The sequence below is a fragment of the Chrysemys picta genome, chromosome 2, assembly GCF_011386835.1.
Source record: "Chrysemys picta bellii isolate R12L10 chromosome 2, ASM1138683v2, whole genome shotgun sequence".
Taxonomy (NCBI): domain Eukaryota; kingdom Metazoa; phylum Chordata; order Testudines; family Emydidae; genus Chrysemys; species Chrysemys picta.
The window spans coordinates 211,186,676-211,204,377 of record NC_088792.1 but is presented as its reverse complement, the minus strand read 5'-3'; the positions used below and the strand labels follow the sequence as shown (position 1 = coordinate 211,204,377).

The 17,702-nt window shown below is 42.1% G+C and overlaps 1 protein-coding gene across 4 annotated transcripts in view; it reads right to left on the bottom strand.

The window, feature by feature from the left end:
- The window catches only part of LAMA3 (laminin subunit alpha 3), a 190,852-nt gene that overhangs the window by 45,665 nt on the left and 127,485 nt on the right, over window positions 1-17,702 (bottom strand). For 2 of the 4 annotated variants that reach the window (XM_065585346.1, XM_042854847.2), the window contains exons 39-44: window positions 17,349-17,450; window positions 16,222-16,305; window positions 14,186-14,416; window positions 8,870-8,983; window positions 4,438-4,547; window positions 551-631 (exon numbers count right to left, since the gene is read on the bottom strand). In XM_065585346.1, coding sequence (XP_065441418.1) covers window positions 551-631; window positions 4,438-4,547; window positions 8,870-8,983; window positions 14,186-14,416; window positions 16,222-16,305; window positions 17,349-17,450 — 722 coding nt within the window. Of the gene's footprint in view, window positions 1-550; window positions 632-4,437; window positions 4,548-8,869; window positions 8,984-12,287; window positions 12,678-14,185; window positions 14,417-16,221; window positions 16,306-17,348; window positions 17,451-17,702 lie in introns of those variants that run through there. The other 2 variants (XM_024099569.3, XM_065585348.1) reach the window with 1 other exon arrangement.

Below are 17,702 nucleotides of genomic sequence, written 5' to 3'. Positions count from 1 at the left end.
TGTAGCTGAATTCGACATATCGGAGCCGACTTACCCCACTGTGAGGACGGCGGCAAAATCGACCTCTGCGGTTCCCCGTCGACGGCACTTACTCCTACCCCCGCTGGTGGAGTAAACGCGTCGATTTGGGGATCGATTGTCGCGTCCCAACGAGACGCGATAATTCGATCCCCGAGAGATCGATTTCTACCCGCCGATTCAGACGGGTAGTGTAGACCTAGCCTGAGTGTCCGTATCCTCTGTTCGCCAGAAGCTGGGAATGGATGACAGAGGATGGATCACTTGACAAGATACCGGGCTAGATGGACCATTGGTCTGACCCAGTATGGCTGTTCTTAAGTTCTTCTGACAGATATTTATGTCTATATAGCTACCTAATTATACATGCATGCATATTACACACATAATATATAAATACATACACAGTATTCTGCAGCAACATGCTTAGGTAAATATTCTAGTAAATAAATTAGGTAAATAAATAGGCATGTGTGGAGAGATACTCTTTTTACTGTCAATTTGAAAAGGCTTTAAGAGACAAGTCACTTACCTTTCACAATGTACTCCAGTATAACCTTCTTTGCAGAAACACTGAACTTCTTCACCATTTGCCACACAGCCAGTTGCAAAACTGTGAGAAGATAAAAAAAAATTCTTTTCACAAAAGCATAATCAAGCTGTTCAGATTAGTTAGAACAGGGGCCAAATAACTTTCAGGAATAAAGGGTAATTTGGTGGTATAAATAACCAATGATATAGTTTAACAACCACAAGACAAATTACAGCAAATTATCCATTGATGCTTCAAATTCTTCTACTAAATTCACTTCTTGGCTATCTTAAATACACTCCTGCCCTTCTAGATAGAACAAAATAGCTTATTCTGGAAAGGAATGCATACAACAAATCTTCTTAACAATAAGATTGTGAAATAAAACAGGTCTATGCAGATATTATTTTACTAAGCAAGAACCAACAGGTAAGTGTTAAAACAGCTCTTTGTTGATTGTGTAGCTCTTTCATACTTATGCTTAGAAGCTTTTCATCTTATTTTAAATGAATTTCAAGGGATAACATCAATGTTTATTATACATCCAGGTGTATATAAATATTATCAATGTATTTCACATGAAAGAAATTAAACAACCTCACATATAAATGATTTAAATGTAATTAATATAAAAGTCAAGGTTCATATGAGATTTCAAAGTAAAATCACAATATTAATTTCTTAACATGGATAGCAAAATTTTCCTATGAAAGAAAAAAAGAAAAGAAGCCCCCCAAAGTACTGAAGTTCCCATGTAAACCTAGTAATTTAATTGAAGGCTCAACAGTTCTAATATAAAATACTGTCCTTCCCTCCCCCCACATGGAAATTATCACAGGGTCTGGTGCTAACAGTTGTTCTTGAAAGGTTTAGAGCAGTGGTGGGCAACCTGCGGCCCGTCAGGGTAATCCGCTGGCAGGCCGCGAGACAGTTTGTTTACATCGACCGTCCGCAGGCACGGCCACCCACACCTCCAATAAGGGTGACCAGACAGGGTGTGAAAAATCAGGACGGGGGTGGGTGTGGAGAGTCATAGGAGTCTATAGAAGAAAAAGACACAAAAATCAGGACTGTCCCTATAAAATAGGGACATCTGGTCACCCTACTCCCAATAGACGCGGTTCGTCGTTCCTGGCCAATGGGACCTGCGGGAAGCGCACGGGCCGCAGGGACGTGCTGGACGCCACTTCCCGCAGATCTCATTGGCTGGGAATGGTGAACCATGGCCACTGGGAGCTGCGGGCGGCCGTGCCTGTGGACGGTCATTGTAAACATTGTCTCGCGTCCCGCTAATGGATTACCCTGACGGGCCATGTGCGGCCCGTAGGCCGCAGGTTGCTCACCACTGGTTTAGAGCCCACATATGCTAAATTCACTTTTCTTATAATTGACATTTTTATGTATAATAATTATTTAAAACAACAATTTATAAATCAGTGGGGATTGATAATTCTTGCTATAAATTTTCCTCTGCATTTGAAATGTTTAAAAAGAGTATTAAGGAAGAAGAAACCGATCAGCTATGCAGATGTCCAATGCACCCACAAAACTAAGAACTTGCTAGGAATTGTACCTAACACTATCGAGGTAGTAGTGAGGTGCACAACCCAAAAGGGAGCTCTGGGAGTGATGGTACCTCTTGAGCTCCCTAGTACACAGAGGGAGAATTCATGTTGGACCATGCCTACTCTTCCTGACATACCTAGCTAGCTTCAAGGTCCATTGTAAAGGGAGTACTATTGCTTGGCTGTAGGATGGGGTGTGTGTGATGGAGATAGCCTACTAGTGCTCCTTCCATCTTTTGACCATTCACCTGGGCCATAAACGCCTGGATAAAGTAATCTGGTCTATGAAAGACTGGAATCAAATACCCTTTCCCCCACCCACCCTTCCAAAAATATATATTGCTCTTACTTTGGAGGAAAAGTGGATGACTCCACCAATGCTAGGTGGAACATTCCCTGTGCAGAGAATGGTAGCTATCAGATCAATACGGACTTATGAATCGAATGCAGGTTTCATGGTTTCTCCAATTATCTTAGCACTCTTAAAATGAAAGATGAATAAAAATATGTTCAGCTGACCTCAGGCAAACACCTGCAGAAGAAGCCGATGCCGTCAGGAACAGATCCATCAGAGAATTCTCTAATAGATGAAAAGCCTGTCTACTGCTTACCAGTGAAAAATCTCTTACTTAAGGCTATCTAGCCTCTGCTTCTGCACCTGGCAAATAATGTGTTATGCTTTTAGCAATACAGCGCTTGGGTTTTATTAGAGCTATGATTTTTTCTTTACCTGAAGACACATGCACTTTCACATTTTAGCACTGAGCAATCACCACAAACAGGTGGCTCAAAACAATATGCATTTACAGCCCACTTTACTAATAAAAGTTACTAGACTTTAAAAATCTAGTAACATTCTTAAGATCCTAGCACATATAATTGTTTCTCACCATTCAGTAGTGTTTGCTGAGCTGCAGTTTGGTGAGCATGTTTGCACGTGTATGTATGTTTCATCTGTCAAGCTACTGGAATCTTTCAAATATAGTCAGACCAACATAAATCCACTTAGATGTTTACAACTTTTCATTATTTTTCTGAGTGCGGGCCTTGCAGAACACTAAATCTCTCTGCACTCACACAAAGGCTTGTTTCCTCATAGCCAATTATCTCCTCTCTGGTTTGGACACTAAACGGGACAGCAAAAATAATTTCCATGCCATGTCTCAGGAATATGGCTTCACTAGCACAGAAATCAGGCATGGATTGCAAAGGAGAAATCCCTATTGAAAACACATGTGTTTTCAACAGCTAATGGAATACAGTAACTCCTCATTTAACGTCCTCCCGCTTAACATTGTTTCAAAGTTACGTCGCTGCTCAATTAGGGAACATGCTTGTTTAAAGTTGTGCAATGCTCCCTTATAACGTCGTTTGGCCGCCTGCTCTGTCCACTGCTTGTAAGAGTCTGTGGAAGAGCAGCGACTTTACAAGGGAGCATTGCACAAGTTCCTTTTCTCCGCCTCCTCCCCCTCCCTCCCAGCACTTCCCCCATCGCCAAACAGCTGTTTAGCGGTGCTTAGGACTTTCGGGAGGGGTGGGGGGAAGGAGCGGGGATGTGGCGTTCTCCGGAGAGGAGGTGGAGTGGGGGTGGGAAGAGGTGGGCCTGGAGCATCCCCAGGCAAAGTCGGTGCCTGTTCTTCTCCGGGGAAGCTGCTGCTGCTACTGCGAAGGTGATTCCTAGCATCCTTGCCTGCAGCAGGCTGTGCCTGTGTGAGGTAAGCCAGGAGCACTTCCCAACCACAGTACAGTACAATACTGTACAGTATATAATGCCTTTTGTCTGCCCAAAAATAATTTCCTTGAAACCTAACCCCCTGCATTTACATTAAATCTTATGGGAAAATTGGATTCATTTAGCATCATTTAACTTAAAGTTGGATTTTTCAGGAACATAACTACAACGTTAAGTGAGGAGTTACTGTACATGAAAGCCCTGGGAAACATCGATATGTAGGGGACAGATGCTGCATATAGCTCATAAACAAAACAGGCCCCACCCCTGCAATTCACTGCACATGGGTGCACCACTGTGCCTGTGCAGAGCCCCACCGAAGTAAAGGGGTTACCCCGGTGCTCCACAAGGAGCCCTTCTGCAGTCAATTGCAGGATCAGGGCTACAGTTAGAATCTTGAACTTATTAAAAAAAAAACAGTGACATAAGTTAAAGCACTTAGTTATTATTGAGTGTATGGCACTAGCGCCTAGATGACCCAACCAAGACTGAGACCCCAAGCACAGAGTAAAACACAGTCTCTACCTACTTACCATAAATAACTTTCACCCCCCATACCTTTTTTAACTTGACACTGTATTGTACAATACCTGTTTGTGTAAGGACAAGGGCACACCCTACAGGAACCTTGACTGGCATCGCCAAAATAACCTTCTTTACAGCGGTCACATTTTTCCCCGGCAGTATTATGTTGACAGCCCTTAAAAACAAAACAAACAAGACAATTAACTGTGGCCTAACTTTGTAGGGTTTATTGTCAATACCGCTAGGAAATTAAAGCTGATCTGTTCTAAACCTCTGAGGGTGTATTTTTTTCACCCACAGTTACGCATTTATTGCAAAACGGCCTATGCTACAAAAATTTGTTTCACCCATTGTCTAGTTGTAGAGAGCACATTTTTCCACTACCAGTTGAGGACAAACAGACTAAGTAAATACTATTAAACTTATTTTAACAGGATACTCAAAGCAGCAGTGCAGTTGCTTAATGAGCGTTGTCCCTTACGTGTGTATCTGTCTTGATATTTTGAGTGAATCCATTAAAAATTCACTAGGTCTGAATGCAACTTTAAATTTTGCATTTTAATGTATATTATAAAATCTGGGAAATTATGAACAGTTTTAAAAACACACATTTAACTGAGTCCAGACACACTTCCTCCCTAAGTCCCAGGAAATTAATTTTAAAAGTAGTCTGCTTAATAGATTCAGTTAAGATTTTAATTTCATGTACTTTTCCCAATATGCATGTAATTTGTATTTAATTTACTAATTGGAATGAACAATTAATGAATAATGAATGCTGAGAAAACAAATCTAACTGCCGTAGCCAACTTTTCCATGATAAGACTCCAGAGAATAAAATCTCATTTTAGAGACGTTCTTATTCCCATTAGTGTCAATGAGTCATGTGTGTATTTGGTGGGCAAGTGGGACATTGCTTTTTGCTTCAGCTAAAATTCTTATACACAAAATAATTGTTAATTTACAGCTGAAGTTGTTCAAACTCATTTTCTAGCAGACATAGAAATCCAGGAAATTACCAATAAAGCCAATATTTGCATCCACATTAATCTCCAATCACATACCCTACCATCTAAGCATCATAAACCTCTAACACACTCATACTCCTCCGCTCCACAGCCATACCCCCTTACCACTCCGATGTACAATCTATATCAGCAGTGTACACATTCAGTTCCTAACAGTCAAATGCACAATCTGATCTCTGACATCTGCATTAAGATGCCACTATACCTATGTCTATAGATAATGTAAGTCTATAATCTGTTACTTGAACATGACACAGTACAGAGTCATTGATAAGTATTAAAAGTGGAATAGGCTAGAGGATTTGAGAGGCATGGGTGAACCAGAACTGTGGGTGGGCATGGGGTAGGAGAGCAGGACTTTTGGGGGTGGGGAGGAGAAGTGGACCTTTGGCTGGGTTCAAACATATGTAGGGCAGGCTGCAGTTCCATTATCATGAACCTCCTATGGCTCAGAGCAAAACTCCTCTAGCCTCTGATTTGCAGCAGAGGGCCTCCCCTCCCCACAAGTGACAGCAGACTCCTCTGCCTTTTCCATCTCTTCTTGCACTCAAGCCCCCCATGCCTTCTCCACCCAAGCATCCGCATCTTCATTCATTCCCCCTACCCTCCCACATAGATCCATTCAACCCTACTCCTGCACAAGAGCCCATACCTTGTTTTGTGCTTAAGGGAAAGAATGAAAAATATGGCCTGCTTGTGAGAGGTTATGAGAATGGATGTGTGAAGTAGTACTTTGTGGTGACTGTGGCTGTTTTAACTGGTGGGAACCAAATAAACATACAGTCAGGGCCAAAATTTCTCAAAGGACCTATTTTAAAATGTGGCCTCCTCAAAAGTTGATGAATATTTTCCTTAAAAATTACATGGAAAATTTACATGAACAGTTACTGTGGCAAATCTGAAGACTAAATTCAATAGTTAAAGTGTGAAGGAGAGATCTGAATGCTGCTGCAGGTTCAAATCTCAAACCATGCTTAACTCTGGAGTCACTACTGACCCCTGCAAAATATACATCCTGATTGCTGAGGGCTTGTCTACATGGTGCGTTAGTGTGCACAGCTGGGGTGTGAATTCTAGTGAATGCCAGTATGACACACACTGACTGGCCATGTGGACCCTACTGGTGCCCACTAAAAGTTCCATAGTGTGCACTGATGTGCAACATCTGAAACAATGCTAAGTTAATGCATGCTGGGGAACGTTCTGGCTATCCCTACTCTACGAGTTGGGGGTGCGATTCCCAGCTCAGGTACACCTACTTGTGCTAGCTCAATGAGAGCTAGTGTGAGTATAAATAGCAGTGTTGCCACGGTAACACAGGCAGCAGTAGCACGGGGTTCTGGTGCGTTTGCACTCAGCATGGCTAAGTTGTGCCCTCACTGCTGCCCATGGTACCAGCAACTACATTACTATCTATACTCACACTAGCTCTAGCCCTATACAAGCTGGGAATCACAGCCCTAGCATGTAACATAGCCGTAGCTTAGTGTACATGCTAGTACAGTCCATGTGGCCACTTAGTGTGCATCATGCTGGGTACACCAGAATTTACTCCCCAGCTGGTGCGCACTAATGCAGCGTGTAGACAAACCCTGCACTGCGGAAGCCAAGAGAAGTCTATAGAAATGGAGGAAAAAAGGTTTCTTGTGGCATGGGGAGCCTTTTATAGATTTCATACATGGATCACATTTAATGGGCCACATCATCCTGTTGGCAGCCTGTCTCTAGGAGATGAAAGGAACAAAAATCCTATTCCAATGGCCCTAAAGCATGATGGAGGGAAGCCAAAGCAGCAACATCCTCATCATCCCTCCCTCAAAATTTAAGGGGGCATGGCCAGGTAGAGGGGAGACGTGACTGGAGTGACAGCTACTCTTTGCAGCAGCATTCTTTAAAACTCCAGTGGAAAGTCCCAGAGGAAGATATCAGAAACCCTGTCAACATTAACTCACAGACTCCCCTACAATGAGAGTGGGCAGGCTTTGGCAGGAAAGTGGGCTGTTGGTGGAAGAACAATTGGTGGAAGAAGAGTTCAGGGAGCACAACGGAGAATGCACAAATGTTTTGATGTCTGCCCCCGGCTCCCCCTACAAACAGACAAACCCCACCCAATGGGGTCAGAAGCTGGCAACTCTGGGCCTGATCTAAAGCCCACTGAAGTCAATGGATAGATTTCTGTCAACTACAATGGGCTTTGTGAGTGTCCTCTGCACCAAGCTTTCCTGCGTGACTTTGCTCATCTTATAGTTTGTCTCTAGGGCAGGGAATGTTTTATCTCAACATATTCAGAAGTTAATTGTGCTTGCATCTAAATGACATATTTTAGGCTAAAAAACTGAAGTTTACACTTTTCAACCTTATCTTGAACTGATCTAAACATCCTCATCTCTATCTTTCTGCTGCAGTGCTTTCCTGTCATGGCCTGTCCTGTCTCCCAGTGAAGCGCATTGTGAGTCATTCCCTGGAACATGCTGAACTGTCTCATAACTAACATTTAACCAAAAGGATTTGTTGAAACAAAGTCAAAGGGTATTGCATATTGCAAAGGAATGCACTGCAGGCAGAAAGAATTAATAACTTACAAAAAATAAACAGGGGAAAATAAATCATGAAAGAGAATTTGGCAAGGTGTTTGTTTACATAAAAAGGGTGCAGTTAAGAATTAGCAAAAATTTTCAAGTTGGAATTTTTCAGAATAAACCATAAAAACTAAGGTGTTATTTAACTGTCAAGAATATAAACTAGAAAAACACAGTAGGCCAAATTTCATGCTCACACAACCACGGGGGTTCCTTGACTTCAGTGGGGTTACTCCAGACTTAAAATAGTTATCTAGGAGCAGAATTCATCCCACTGTACCTACAGTTCAATTGCAGATTTGTAATTTATCTAACTTCTCTCCTGCTAGCCCAATCCTGTCTTCTCCAGTAAATATTATCCGTGTAATTGTAATCTAAGATTTGTTTTGCAAAGTGAGCAAGCAAACAGTGCCTTCGTTTTTCAAGAATGTAATTATTTAATTGAATATGGGGTCAGCTCCTGCAAACCCTTATGTGCATAGTGCTACGGACTACATATGAGAGTAAAAGTTTGCTGGACTGGACTCTATACGATAACGAAGGCCCTGATCCTGCAAACACTTACCCATGTGCTTAATTGAGGGGGCTGGGGTAGCATGGGACAACCAGAGTTGTGGGAAGAGGCACAGGAGAAATGTGGAATGAAGACTGAATGAAACCACTGACCTGTGCAAAGTTAAGCATGTGAAAGTGTTTGCAGGATTGGGACCTAAATGCATACACAGTAAAAAATTCAGGTATTATAATTCAGTCAAAGAATTGAACTAGTTACACATGAATCATTTTGTGGCAATAATGAAGAAAGGAATGCTATGTATTCCACAGTTCAGTAAAGAAGTGGATATTCTGCTTTTTTACACTAGTTTCAACTATATTAATGTTTTACTTACAATACATATTCCAGAACCATCCTGGCATCTATTTGAATTTCCATTGCAATTGCAGGGTACACAGCGTCCTGTAAATAATTCTTTATTCTCACGATAAAATCCAGGGCTACATTCCTATTAAGTATACAGAAAAATATACATGTTAAATAAAAGTGGGGGAAAGAAGGATTCCACAGCCTCCACAGGCTACAAAGATCAGTATTTTAAAATCTGTTGGCCACATTCAGAAAACTATAGTAGAAAATGTTTCCTGATAGGCTTTTTTTTTTTGAGCAAATTGTTACTTTCTTAATAATTATTATTGTAGCTTATAAAGTAGCATCAGAGCAGATGACAGGGACTCCAGCTGCGTATCAGCTGGTGGCCAATCATTTCAAATAATTTTATAAAAATAATGCAGCTTTCAAAGTAGGATTGTATCACACAGGCTTTGGGGGTTGGGTGTGGTAATAGACAAGTGGGTTGCTTTCTATAGAGATCTGCTGGCCAAACCATAGAATCATGGCGGGGGATGCGGGGGTGGGGGGTAGAGGAAAATACCATTACTCAAGCCCAGGAACTGTTAAAGCACTTGGGCCCTGATCCGGCAAACACTTACTTATGTTCTCACCTTTATGACATTGATTTAAATGGGACTACTCACAGTACTCAAATTAACCATGAGCATAAGTATTTGCAGGATCAAGGCCTTGCTGAGTAGCTGCACTGGTGCTCCCTTACTCCGGCAGGAATATTCCATCGTCCTGACCCTCACAGAAGACCTCTGAGCAAGACATTTCCTGCAGCTAAGCAAAGGGGTCTAGAATTTGGCCTTTAAACAGCAGCCACAGAAGACGTTAATGTAGATTTATACCAGAAGGGTCTGGAAGGGCTGCCTATAGGCGCTTCATATATTACAGCGGTTACATAAAATCTTAGTGCCCAGGTAACTACAGTGTATTCTTTAGAAACACTTCCAGTGTGGTAACTTCTATATTAACTCGTCATGATTTCCAAAATTATTCCACCTGGAGCTATATGAAGCCATGTTTAGGCAGAGTGAGACAAGGTTCCAAAATATGCAGCAGTTTGATTTTAAAGTACAGGCTTGTCCTAGGGAGCAATGACACATGAAAAGACTGTTCAGTCACTGAAAGCACGTGAGCAGAATTTATATTGTATGTCAGATCAATCAAAGTCAATTTTAAGTAGGGAAACAGAGGAGCTGAACTGGAGAAAGATAATGAAAAGGAGCAAGAGACAACTGTCAGCAGTATTAGCCTATACCATTTAGGTGCTAACTAACATGTTGAAATCAGGTCATTACTGGCATGGGAGCAGAAGCAGGGAGCAGGGCCGGCTCTAGGATTTTTGCCGCCCAAAGCAAAAACAATTTTGGCCGCCCCGTTCTTTAATTACCCCACCCCCGGCCCCGCCTCAACTCCGCCCCTTCCCCAAATCCCCAGCCCTGCCTCCTCCCCCCAGGCTCTCAAGCCTAGGAGGGAGGGAGGGGGAGAAGCGGCGCCCGCGCCGCGGCCACTCGGAGTCTCCCCCCCTCCCAGGTTTGAGGGCCTGGGAGGGAGGGGGAGACTCCGAGTGGCCGCGGCGCGGGCGCCGCATCTCCCCCTCCCTCCCAGGCTCTCAAGTCTGGGAGGGAGGGGGAGCAGCGGCGTGCGAAACGGCTGTTTCGCGCGCCACAGCCGCTCGGGATCTCCCCCTCCCTCCCAGGTTTGAGAGCCTGGGAGGGAGGGGGAGACTCCGAGTGGCCGCGGCGCGGGCGCTGCTTCTCCCCCTCCCTCCCTAGCTCCCAAGCCTGGGAGGGAGGGGGAGCAGTGGCGCGCGAAATGGCCGCTCAGGATCTCCCCCTCCCTCCCAGGTTTGAGAGCCTGGGAGGGAGGGGGAGACCGCGCGCCGTGGCAGCAGCAGCGGAGGTGAGCTAGGGTGGCCGGGGCACATTTTTAGGGGCGGCATTCTGGTGCCGGCCATGCCGCCCCTAAAAATGTGCTGCCCCAAGCACCAGCTTGTTTTGCTGGTGCCTAGAGCCGGCCCTGGCAGGGAGGGTGAAAAGAGCTTTCTCCACTATTTGAGCCTCTTTATGCATGGACCAGTCTTAACTGCACTACCTGTGTTCTTCTGACTGCTCCCTGTGGGGGCCTTCTGGAGTACTAGGCACCCCAAAGATTGCATGGCATGGTCCTTCTCCCCAACCCCTCCTCACTGGGTGCTGAACTGGCTGACTGTGCAGGAGATCACATGCTACATCCTTCTAAGAGGTGGTAGGGACTTTGATACCTGGGGCACACCGTGCTTTCCAAAATGCCTCCAGGAGTTACCCCTCAGGCAGTACAGCTCTGCACAGTCCCCATCAGACCTGTGCCTAAAGGGCAGAATCTGGCCCAAAACATATTTAATAAAATAATTGGCACGTGAACTACAAATCCTGCAAATTCTTGCTCAGATGAGTCGTGGCCCTGAGCTCCATGGGACCACTCATGGGAGTAAGGGTTAGCAGAATCAGGCCATACATCGTAGTTTAAGTTGCTTTAGGCATGAGTATTTATGAAAGATTCTGAATGAGAATTAGAAATTTATTAAACATACATTTGGCAGAGAAAAACATCAGCCCCGCAGCAGCACAAGGATTTTAACAGAATACTGCAATGAAAGTTGTTGATGTTTAAACAATGAGGGTTCACCTGTGATCTGTTGGAAATTCCACCCTCGCTTTCAGTGGTATGTGGGATTAATGTAATTAAATGTACATAAGGCCTGATCCTGCACCATTTAAATCAACATGAGTTTTAATATTGACTTCACTGGGAGCAAGGGCTGAACCCATAATTTGTCCCACTCTGACTTTTTTCAGATACATTTTAATAAATGCAGGGACCTATTCTTCCTGGATTTATACATTATAGCCAACAGGCAATCAGTATTCCTGCTTTCTGAGGAGACTAGCCACCTCAATATTTGAAATAGCTCAACCAATAGAAATATAGCTTCACAAGAATTATTTATCACAAGTACCTTACAGGCAAAGCAAAAATGAATATACCTACTTTATTAGTGTATCCACATGCATTTGAACAAATCTATGCTGCTCTTTCCTCTTTCAATTTTTACTCTCTTTACATTTAAAATTTGTAACAACACTAACATACACACTGGAGTGCTGAAGTACTCTGATTTGAGGACAACTGTCACCGCGATTTCATTTTGCAATATTCACCTCGTATGAACAAAAAGCTCTTAACCACTCAAAAGTACATAGAAGCTGTTAGATGCTCCGGCTGTTTGTGGACAGTGGTAAACAACCTACAAGAAAGATCATCCGTGTACTATCGGTAGTAATGTAATTCAAGGTTAGGAGATATGCATTCTTATTGTTTGAATTTCAAGAACTCCATAACTCAGTGAGAAAGAAAGAAAGTAAGATTACCTCTTTTGGTTTAAAATCCAAATGAGTTTGTTGCTGCTGACCTCTGCCCTGCAGGTGAGGAAATGCTACCCTCTGTTGTATATCTTGTCCCAAGCAATGCCCCAGAGCTATTAATAGGACAACTAGCCATCCTATGTTCTTCGGCCTCTGTATTTCGGCCGTCATTCTGCTTAGCTCTTAGCTTGGCTGTTCACGTACAGTTTTCTTTCACTACTCAAACCTTCTCTTATACTCCGCCTTATTGTTCAGCTTCTGACTCAGATAAGTGAGGCTGTATGCTGCGATGGGCCCCACCTTTAAACTTTATACATGAGTCAGGTTGTACAGCACAAATAACAGTTCCTGAGGTTAAACGACCATGCTGTAACTCCTGTAAGTTAATGTATATCTAAAGTAAGGTGTGGCAGGCATCACCTTCTCCCACCTAACACAGTCAGACAGAGCTAGACGATTAGAACAGGAAATCATAGATTGAGTAATACTGCAAAAACGTGAAGGGCTTATGAGCTACATTAAGTCCGTGGTTTGACTGCTTCCTTTGGGCTATGTATTTTCCTCAATGCAGGGGTGGAAAAACGGCTAGTATATAAAGACAGCACATTGCAGGTGGTGGAGCGAGAATGGGACAATTTCAGTCTGTATTAAATGCAAGCCCCAGTGTGCTAATCAGTTGGATTTCATGTGTAGTGCAGAGCACTGAGTGCATGAGAAATAATTTCTGAAAATATTTCCAAAATGATATTCAGCAAACAATGCCCTATTACTGTGGCCAGGAGCCAAAAATGAAAGACCCAGACCAATAATAAATGCAGCTAGTTCAATCAGTCTCTCAGTGGCTGTTCTGCTCCACTCACTACTCTTTCATTCTCATTTTAAGATGTATTGTTTACAGGTTAGTGTAGTAACTGCTACTTTAACTCTTAAGCATTTTTGACAGAGCCCGAGCAAGTAACTAATTCTACACATTCTGTGCAATCTGTTCTTTGTTTTCTTGCTTACATATTTCACTCTGTTCCCAAGGGTCTGGGTAGTCAGCATATTATCATTACCAAGAATGGGACCCAGCTCTCTTGAGTCTCCAGTCAAGGTTTGAAGTTTAAAGCTTTGCCTCTGCTGCTACGGTACAATATAGTCCACTTAGATAGGTTCATAGATTTTAAGGCCAAAAGGGATCAATATGGCTATCTAGTATGATCTCCTACCTAATACAGGCACTAGAATTTAACCTGGTAATTCCTGAATTAAGCCCATAAATTGTTTGAGCTCTCTTTTATAGCATATCTCTTGGAAAGACATCCAAGTCTTGATGTAAAAATCTCAAGTGATGGAGAATCTTAGGTGAGTTCCAGTGGATATTTTTTCTCACTGTTAAAAATGTACAAATAATTTCTAGTGTGAATCTGTCTTGCTTCAGCTTCTAGCCACTGTACCTCATTATGCCTTTGTCTGCTAAATTAAAGAGTCCTCTATTATCAGAAATCTTCCCCCCATGTATGTACTTATAGACCACGATCAAGTCAACACTTAACCTTCTCTTGGATAAACTAATTAGACTGATCTTCTTTAGTCTTGCACTGTACATGACAGAAAATATTATTCATATAACACACACACTTTATACATGCATAATCGCAGCTAAAAGGAGCACAAATTCCACAGAAGGTATCTAATTCACACAATGAAAGGATTTTAAGCCCAGATCCTCAAAGGGAGTTAGGTGCCTAAATACCTCTGAAGATCTGGGCCCTAGCTATCAAAACTGTACATAAACTTACCTACAAAGTGCTTAAAATTAACCAGTACTGCTAATGATTAATCTTTTTTCTCTAACTAAATCAATACGGTTGTGAACAACATATCAAAAATGATACAATGAGGAGGCAAAGAAAATTTCCTACCTGACATGAGTCACCCACGTAGTCAGGGGGGCAGGAGCATGTCTCTACATTATATGCAATGCTTCCACTTCCTGTACTTGTGGCTTCTTCCAGCCCAACCTCACCCAGGGTTAACCTCTGACTCTCTGTGTAGTAAAGACCTCTGATGTGTAAGCCATCTAGTCTAGACAGGACCATCATCAGTTCTTCTCTAGATACCAGGTTATTGTTGCTCGCATGTCTGAAGTTTCCCTGTACATTAATGATATAAAGTAAATATGGTCCTGGGGTGAGTTAACCTCCAATTAGCTTGGTGGAAACAGACACTGCAACAAAAAGGGAGGATGGTAACAGAAAACAATCACTTAGCACCACTTCCTGCAGACTCAGGGAAGGGAGGGTGAAATAGATGTGAGGAAAGTGGGTAGCAGGTATGTAAAGAAATGAAGGGTGGGAAAAGGAATGGGGGAACATCGAGAAGGGACATAAGAAACCCATATACACACTTTGTATATTTGCTAGCCAAGCAACTGAGACTATATATCAGCCCCAATGACTATAGAAGACCTGTGAGGGAAGTCTGGAAATCAGCTGGAAAGCAGCAGAGAAAGAGCATTGGTAGGGATGTCTCCCCCCAGGAAGAAAGGAGCTGATTAAGCATTTTTGGTGGTTGGGGAATGTCAATTAGTGATTCAAGGAACAGGAGATGTTTTTGGTGCCTGAAAACCAACAGTAGAAGGAAATGGCGCCACAGAGAGTTATTGAAGTAGAGTGAGACTCTGTAGGAAGTGGACCTGTGTAATGAGAGGCCTGGACTTGACATGACTCACCGCCATCTTGTGTATGGATTTAGCATAACTCACAGCCATTTCAGACACCATAATTTGGAAACAAAACTACAGAGTCAGGGGAATTCGGCCTTGGCATAGGCAGACAGATAGAAAAGCATTAGCTGCAGATGCAGCCCTATTAACAGGAGATAGATAGATATTCACAAAGTCAAGAGAATGGGAGAGAATGGACAAACTAACCTTGAATTTCTGTAGTTTCTTCCTGATAATAAAAAAGTATGAGGTTTTGCTGTTGAAAGTGTATCCCACTAACAAAGCATAAAGATAAGTAGACCTTGAGAAGTTATTACTAACTTCGAAAAATGCAAAAGCTAATGAGTAGGCTGTCTTAGGCATGTGAACCCCTGTATAGTGAAAATGATTGGTTAGTGTTTTTTGCATAGCTATGTTTTAAGTAAAATAATTGGTTAAGGCATAGATGAGAGAGAACCTCATTTTAATTATATAATGAGGGTCAGAAAAGAAGCACTTTGGAACTTATTTCCAGGATACACCTCAAGATCAAAGCTGCCTGAACTTTTTAACCCCTGCATGACCAGACTGTGTAGAAGCTAGAGTCCCAGACGACATAACCCTGACTGGCCATCGGGAGACGTCTATCTGTTTTATTGGGAGTGGTGAGCATAAGATGTTTGGCGTGTGTATTCTGTTGATTTGTTGCTAATTGTTAATAAATACTTGTATATATTTAAGGATATTCACTGTGTGAGGGCTCTTTCATTGGGAAAAGGCCTCATAGACCCATAGAAACCTGAGTCCACTGGGAATTGGTATTAGCCCTGAGCCCATGGAGGGGTAGTGCCCTGAGCCCACAGAGGGGTAAAGTTGGGTCCCGTATGCCCTGAATACCCACACCAAGCTCCTATCCCTGGAGACAGTCTGCTCTTCCATCTAAGCAAAATGACTCACTTGGCTACAAGCACTGCTCTAGAGAACCAAGCCTTCCATGGGTTGGAGGGTTTCCAAGATGATGGGATATAACCCAAAACACCGTTCCGAGAACTAATTTTTAAAGAGGTACCCATTATCATATTAATCCTCCTGCCTATTTCTAGCCAAAAGGATTGTATCTTGGGACTGTCCCGAAACATGTGAGCCAGTGTGACTCCAGGAGAACCGCATCTCCGGCAGCTGCCTGTTTTGGCAACACCGATGCACTATAACCTATGCGATGAAATCTTAAACTATTCCATTTATATTTCTTACCTCAATTAGCTGCAAACGGCCGTAATACTGTCGGTCAGGCAATGGGTTGTTAGGATCCACGTAAACTATTTTCATTTGCTGACCCTATGTAAGAATAATGCTTTCATGCTGAAATTTGAATACTTTTAATGTTACGGTATTGATATGCAGTATAAGTTGCTGAAGCACAGTAATTCTGTCATTCAGCAGATACAACTTAAGTTACCATACTTTAATGGTATTCACTATGACAACAAAAAGATGCACTTTTGGGTGAGGATGGGGAGGGAAGTAAAAACAAAATATGACCCAGAAAAATTTCTGACCTTCAATCCTGATGCAGTGAGAGAGTCAAATCAGATATTACAATGCCCTATGCAACATATTTCTCAGCCAACACATTAGAAGGTTGGATTAAAATTAAAGATGACCTGAAGAAGCTGTTTTCAGATTCCCATCAAGTTTAAGGTACACTTTGAGTTTGGATTTGATAGCATGGAAATCTCACGAGAACAGATATTCTTGTAAGATTTCAGCTGCATTTGAACCAGAAAAGAAAATCCCCTCCTAGTTTTGTGCCAGGTTCAGACATGGGGATTTAAACGACAAATTTAAGGATCTAACTTTGGCCCGTAGCTAGTTAAATTCAAATCTGGTTGACCTGAAGTATATTTCTACCCCATTCAGCAAAATCTAATGCTTATGCTTAATTATGAAAAGTCCCAGTGACATGAATGGGATTAATCCCACATGTAAAATAAAGCACACATAAAAGTCTTTCCAAGATCAAGACCCTTCTTGGTAACAAATGTGCAAGGCTATGATTTATCTTTTTAACAGGTGTATTTTAAGGGGAAAATTCCATTTTATGTTTTTGTTGCACTCAAGTCAGATATGTGTAATAAGAAGTTACCTTAGCAAAACACATAGATATGAGAATGGCTTTGACCAAAATGTAATAAGAACACTTGTAAAAATGCAGCATCACGGTAGTATACATTTTTAGAATGCTTTACTAAAGAGCAATCTTTTCCAATAGTACATTTTAGATAACTGAAAAAATAGCACTGTGTTGAGATTTCTTGAAAAAAATTAAATGTGAAATGAAGTATTTCCCTGATTTCAAAAAGCAACAATATAATACTTACTGTTAGCTGTACATCAGGTCTTTTATCTAGAAGAATCATGCCTTCACTAGGTAAGCCAAAAGATTTCACTAGGTAACTTAGGTAGCCACCGTACGAAGAAAGCTATGACAAAATGTTCAAGACGATAAAGAGTTTACTGCAATTTTGCTAAATACTAAAATCGTTTTGTATTTGTTCTCCCTCCCACCCCACCACGCACTGTAAATAGCGTACTTTCTCTTTGTTCCTCTACTCTAAATATGCAAATATGCATTGTTTGAAAACAAAATCTGGAATGAATAGAACAATTATCATTACCACTTTGGAGTCTCTTATTCTGATAGCCAGTTTATATGACTTTTGTTTAAAGGGTCA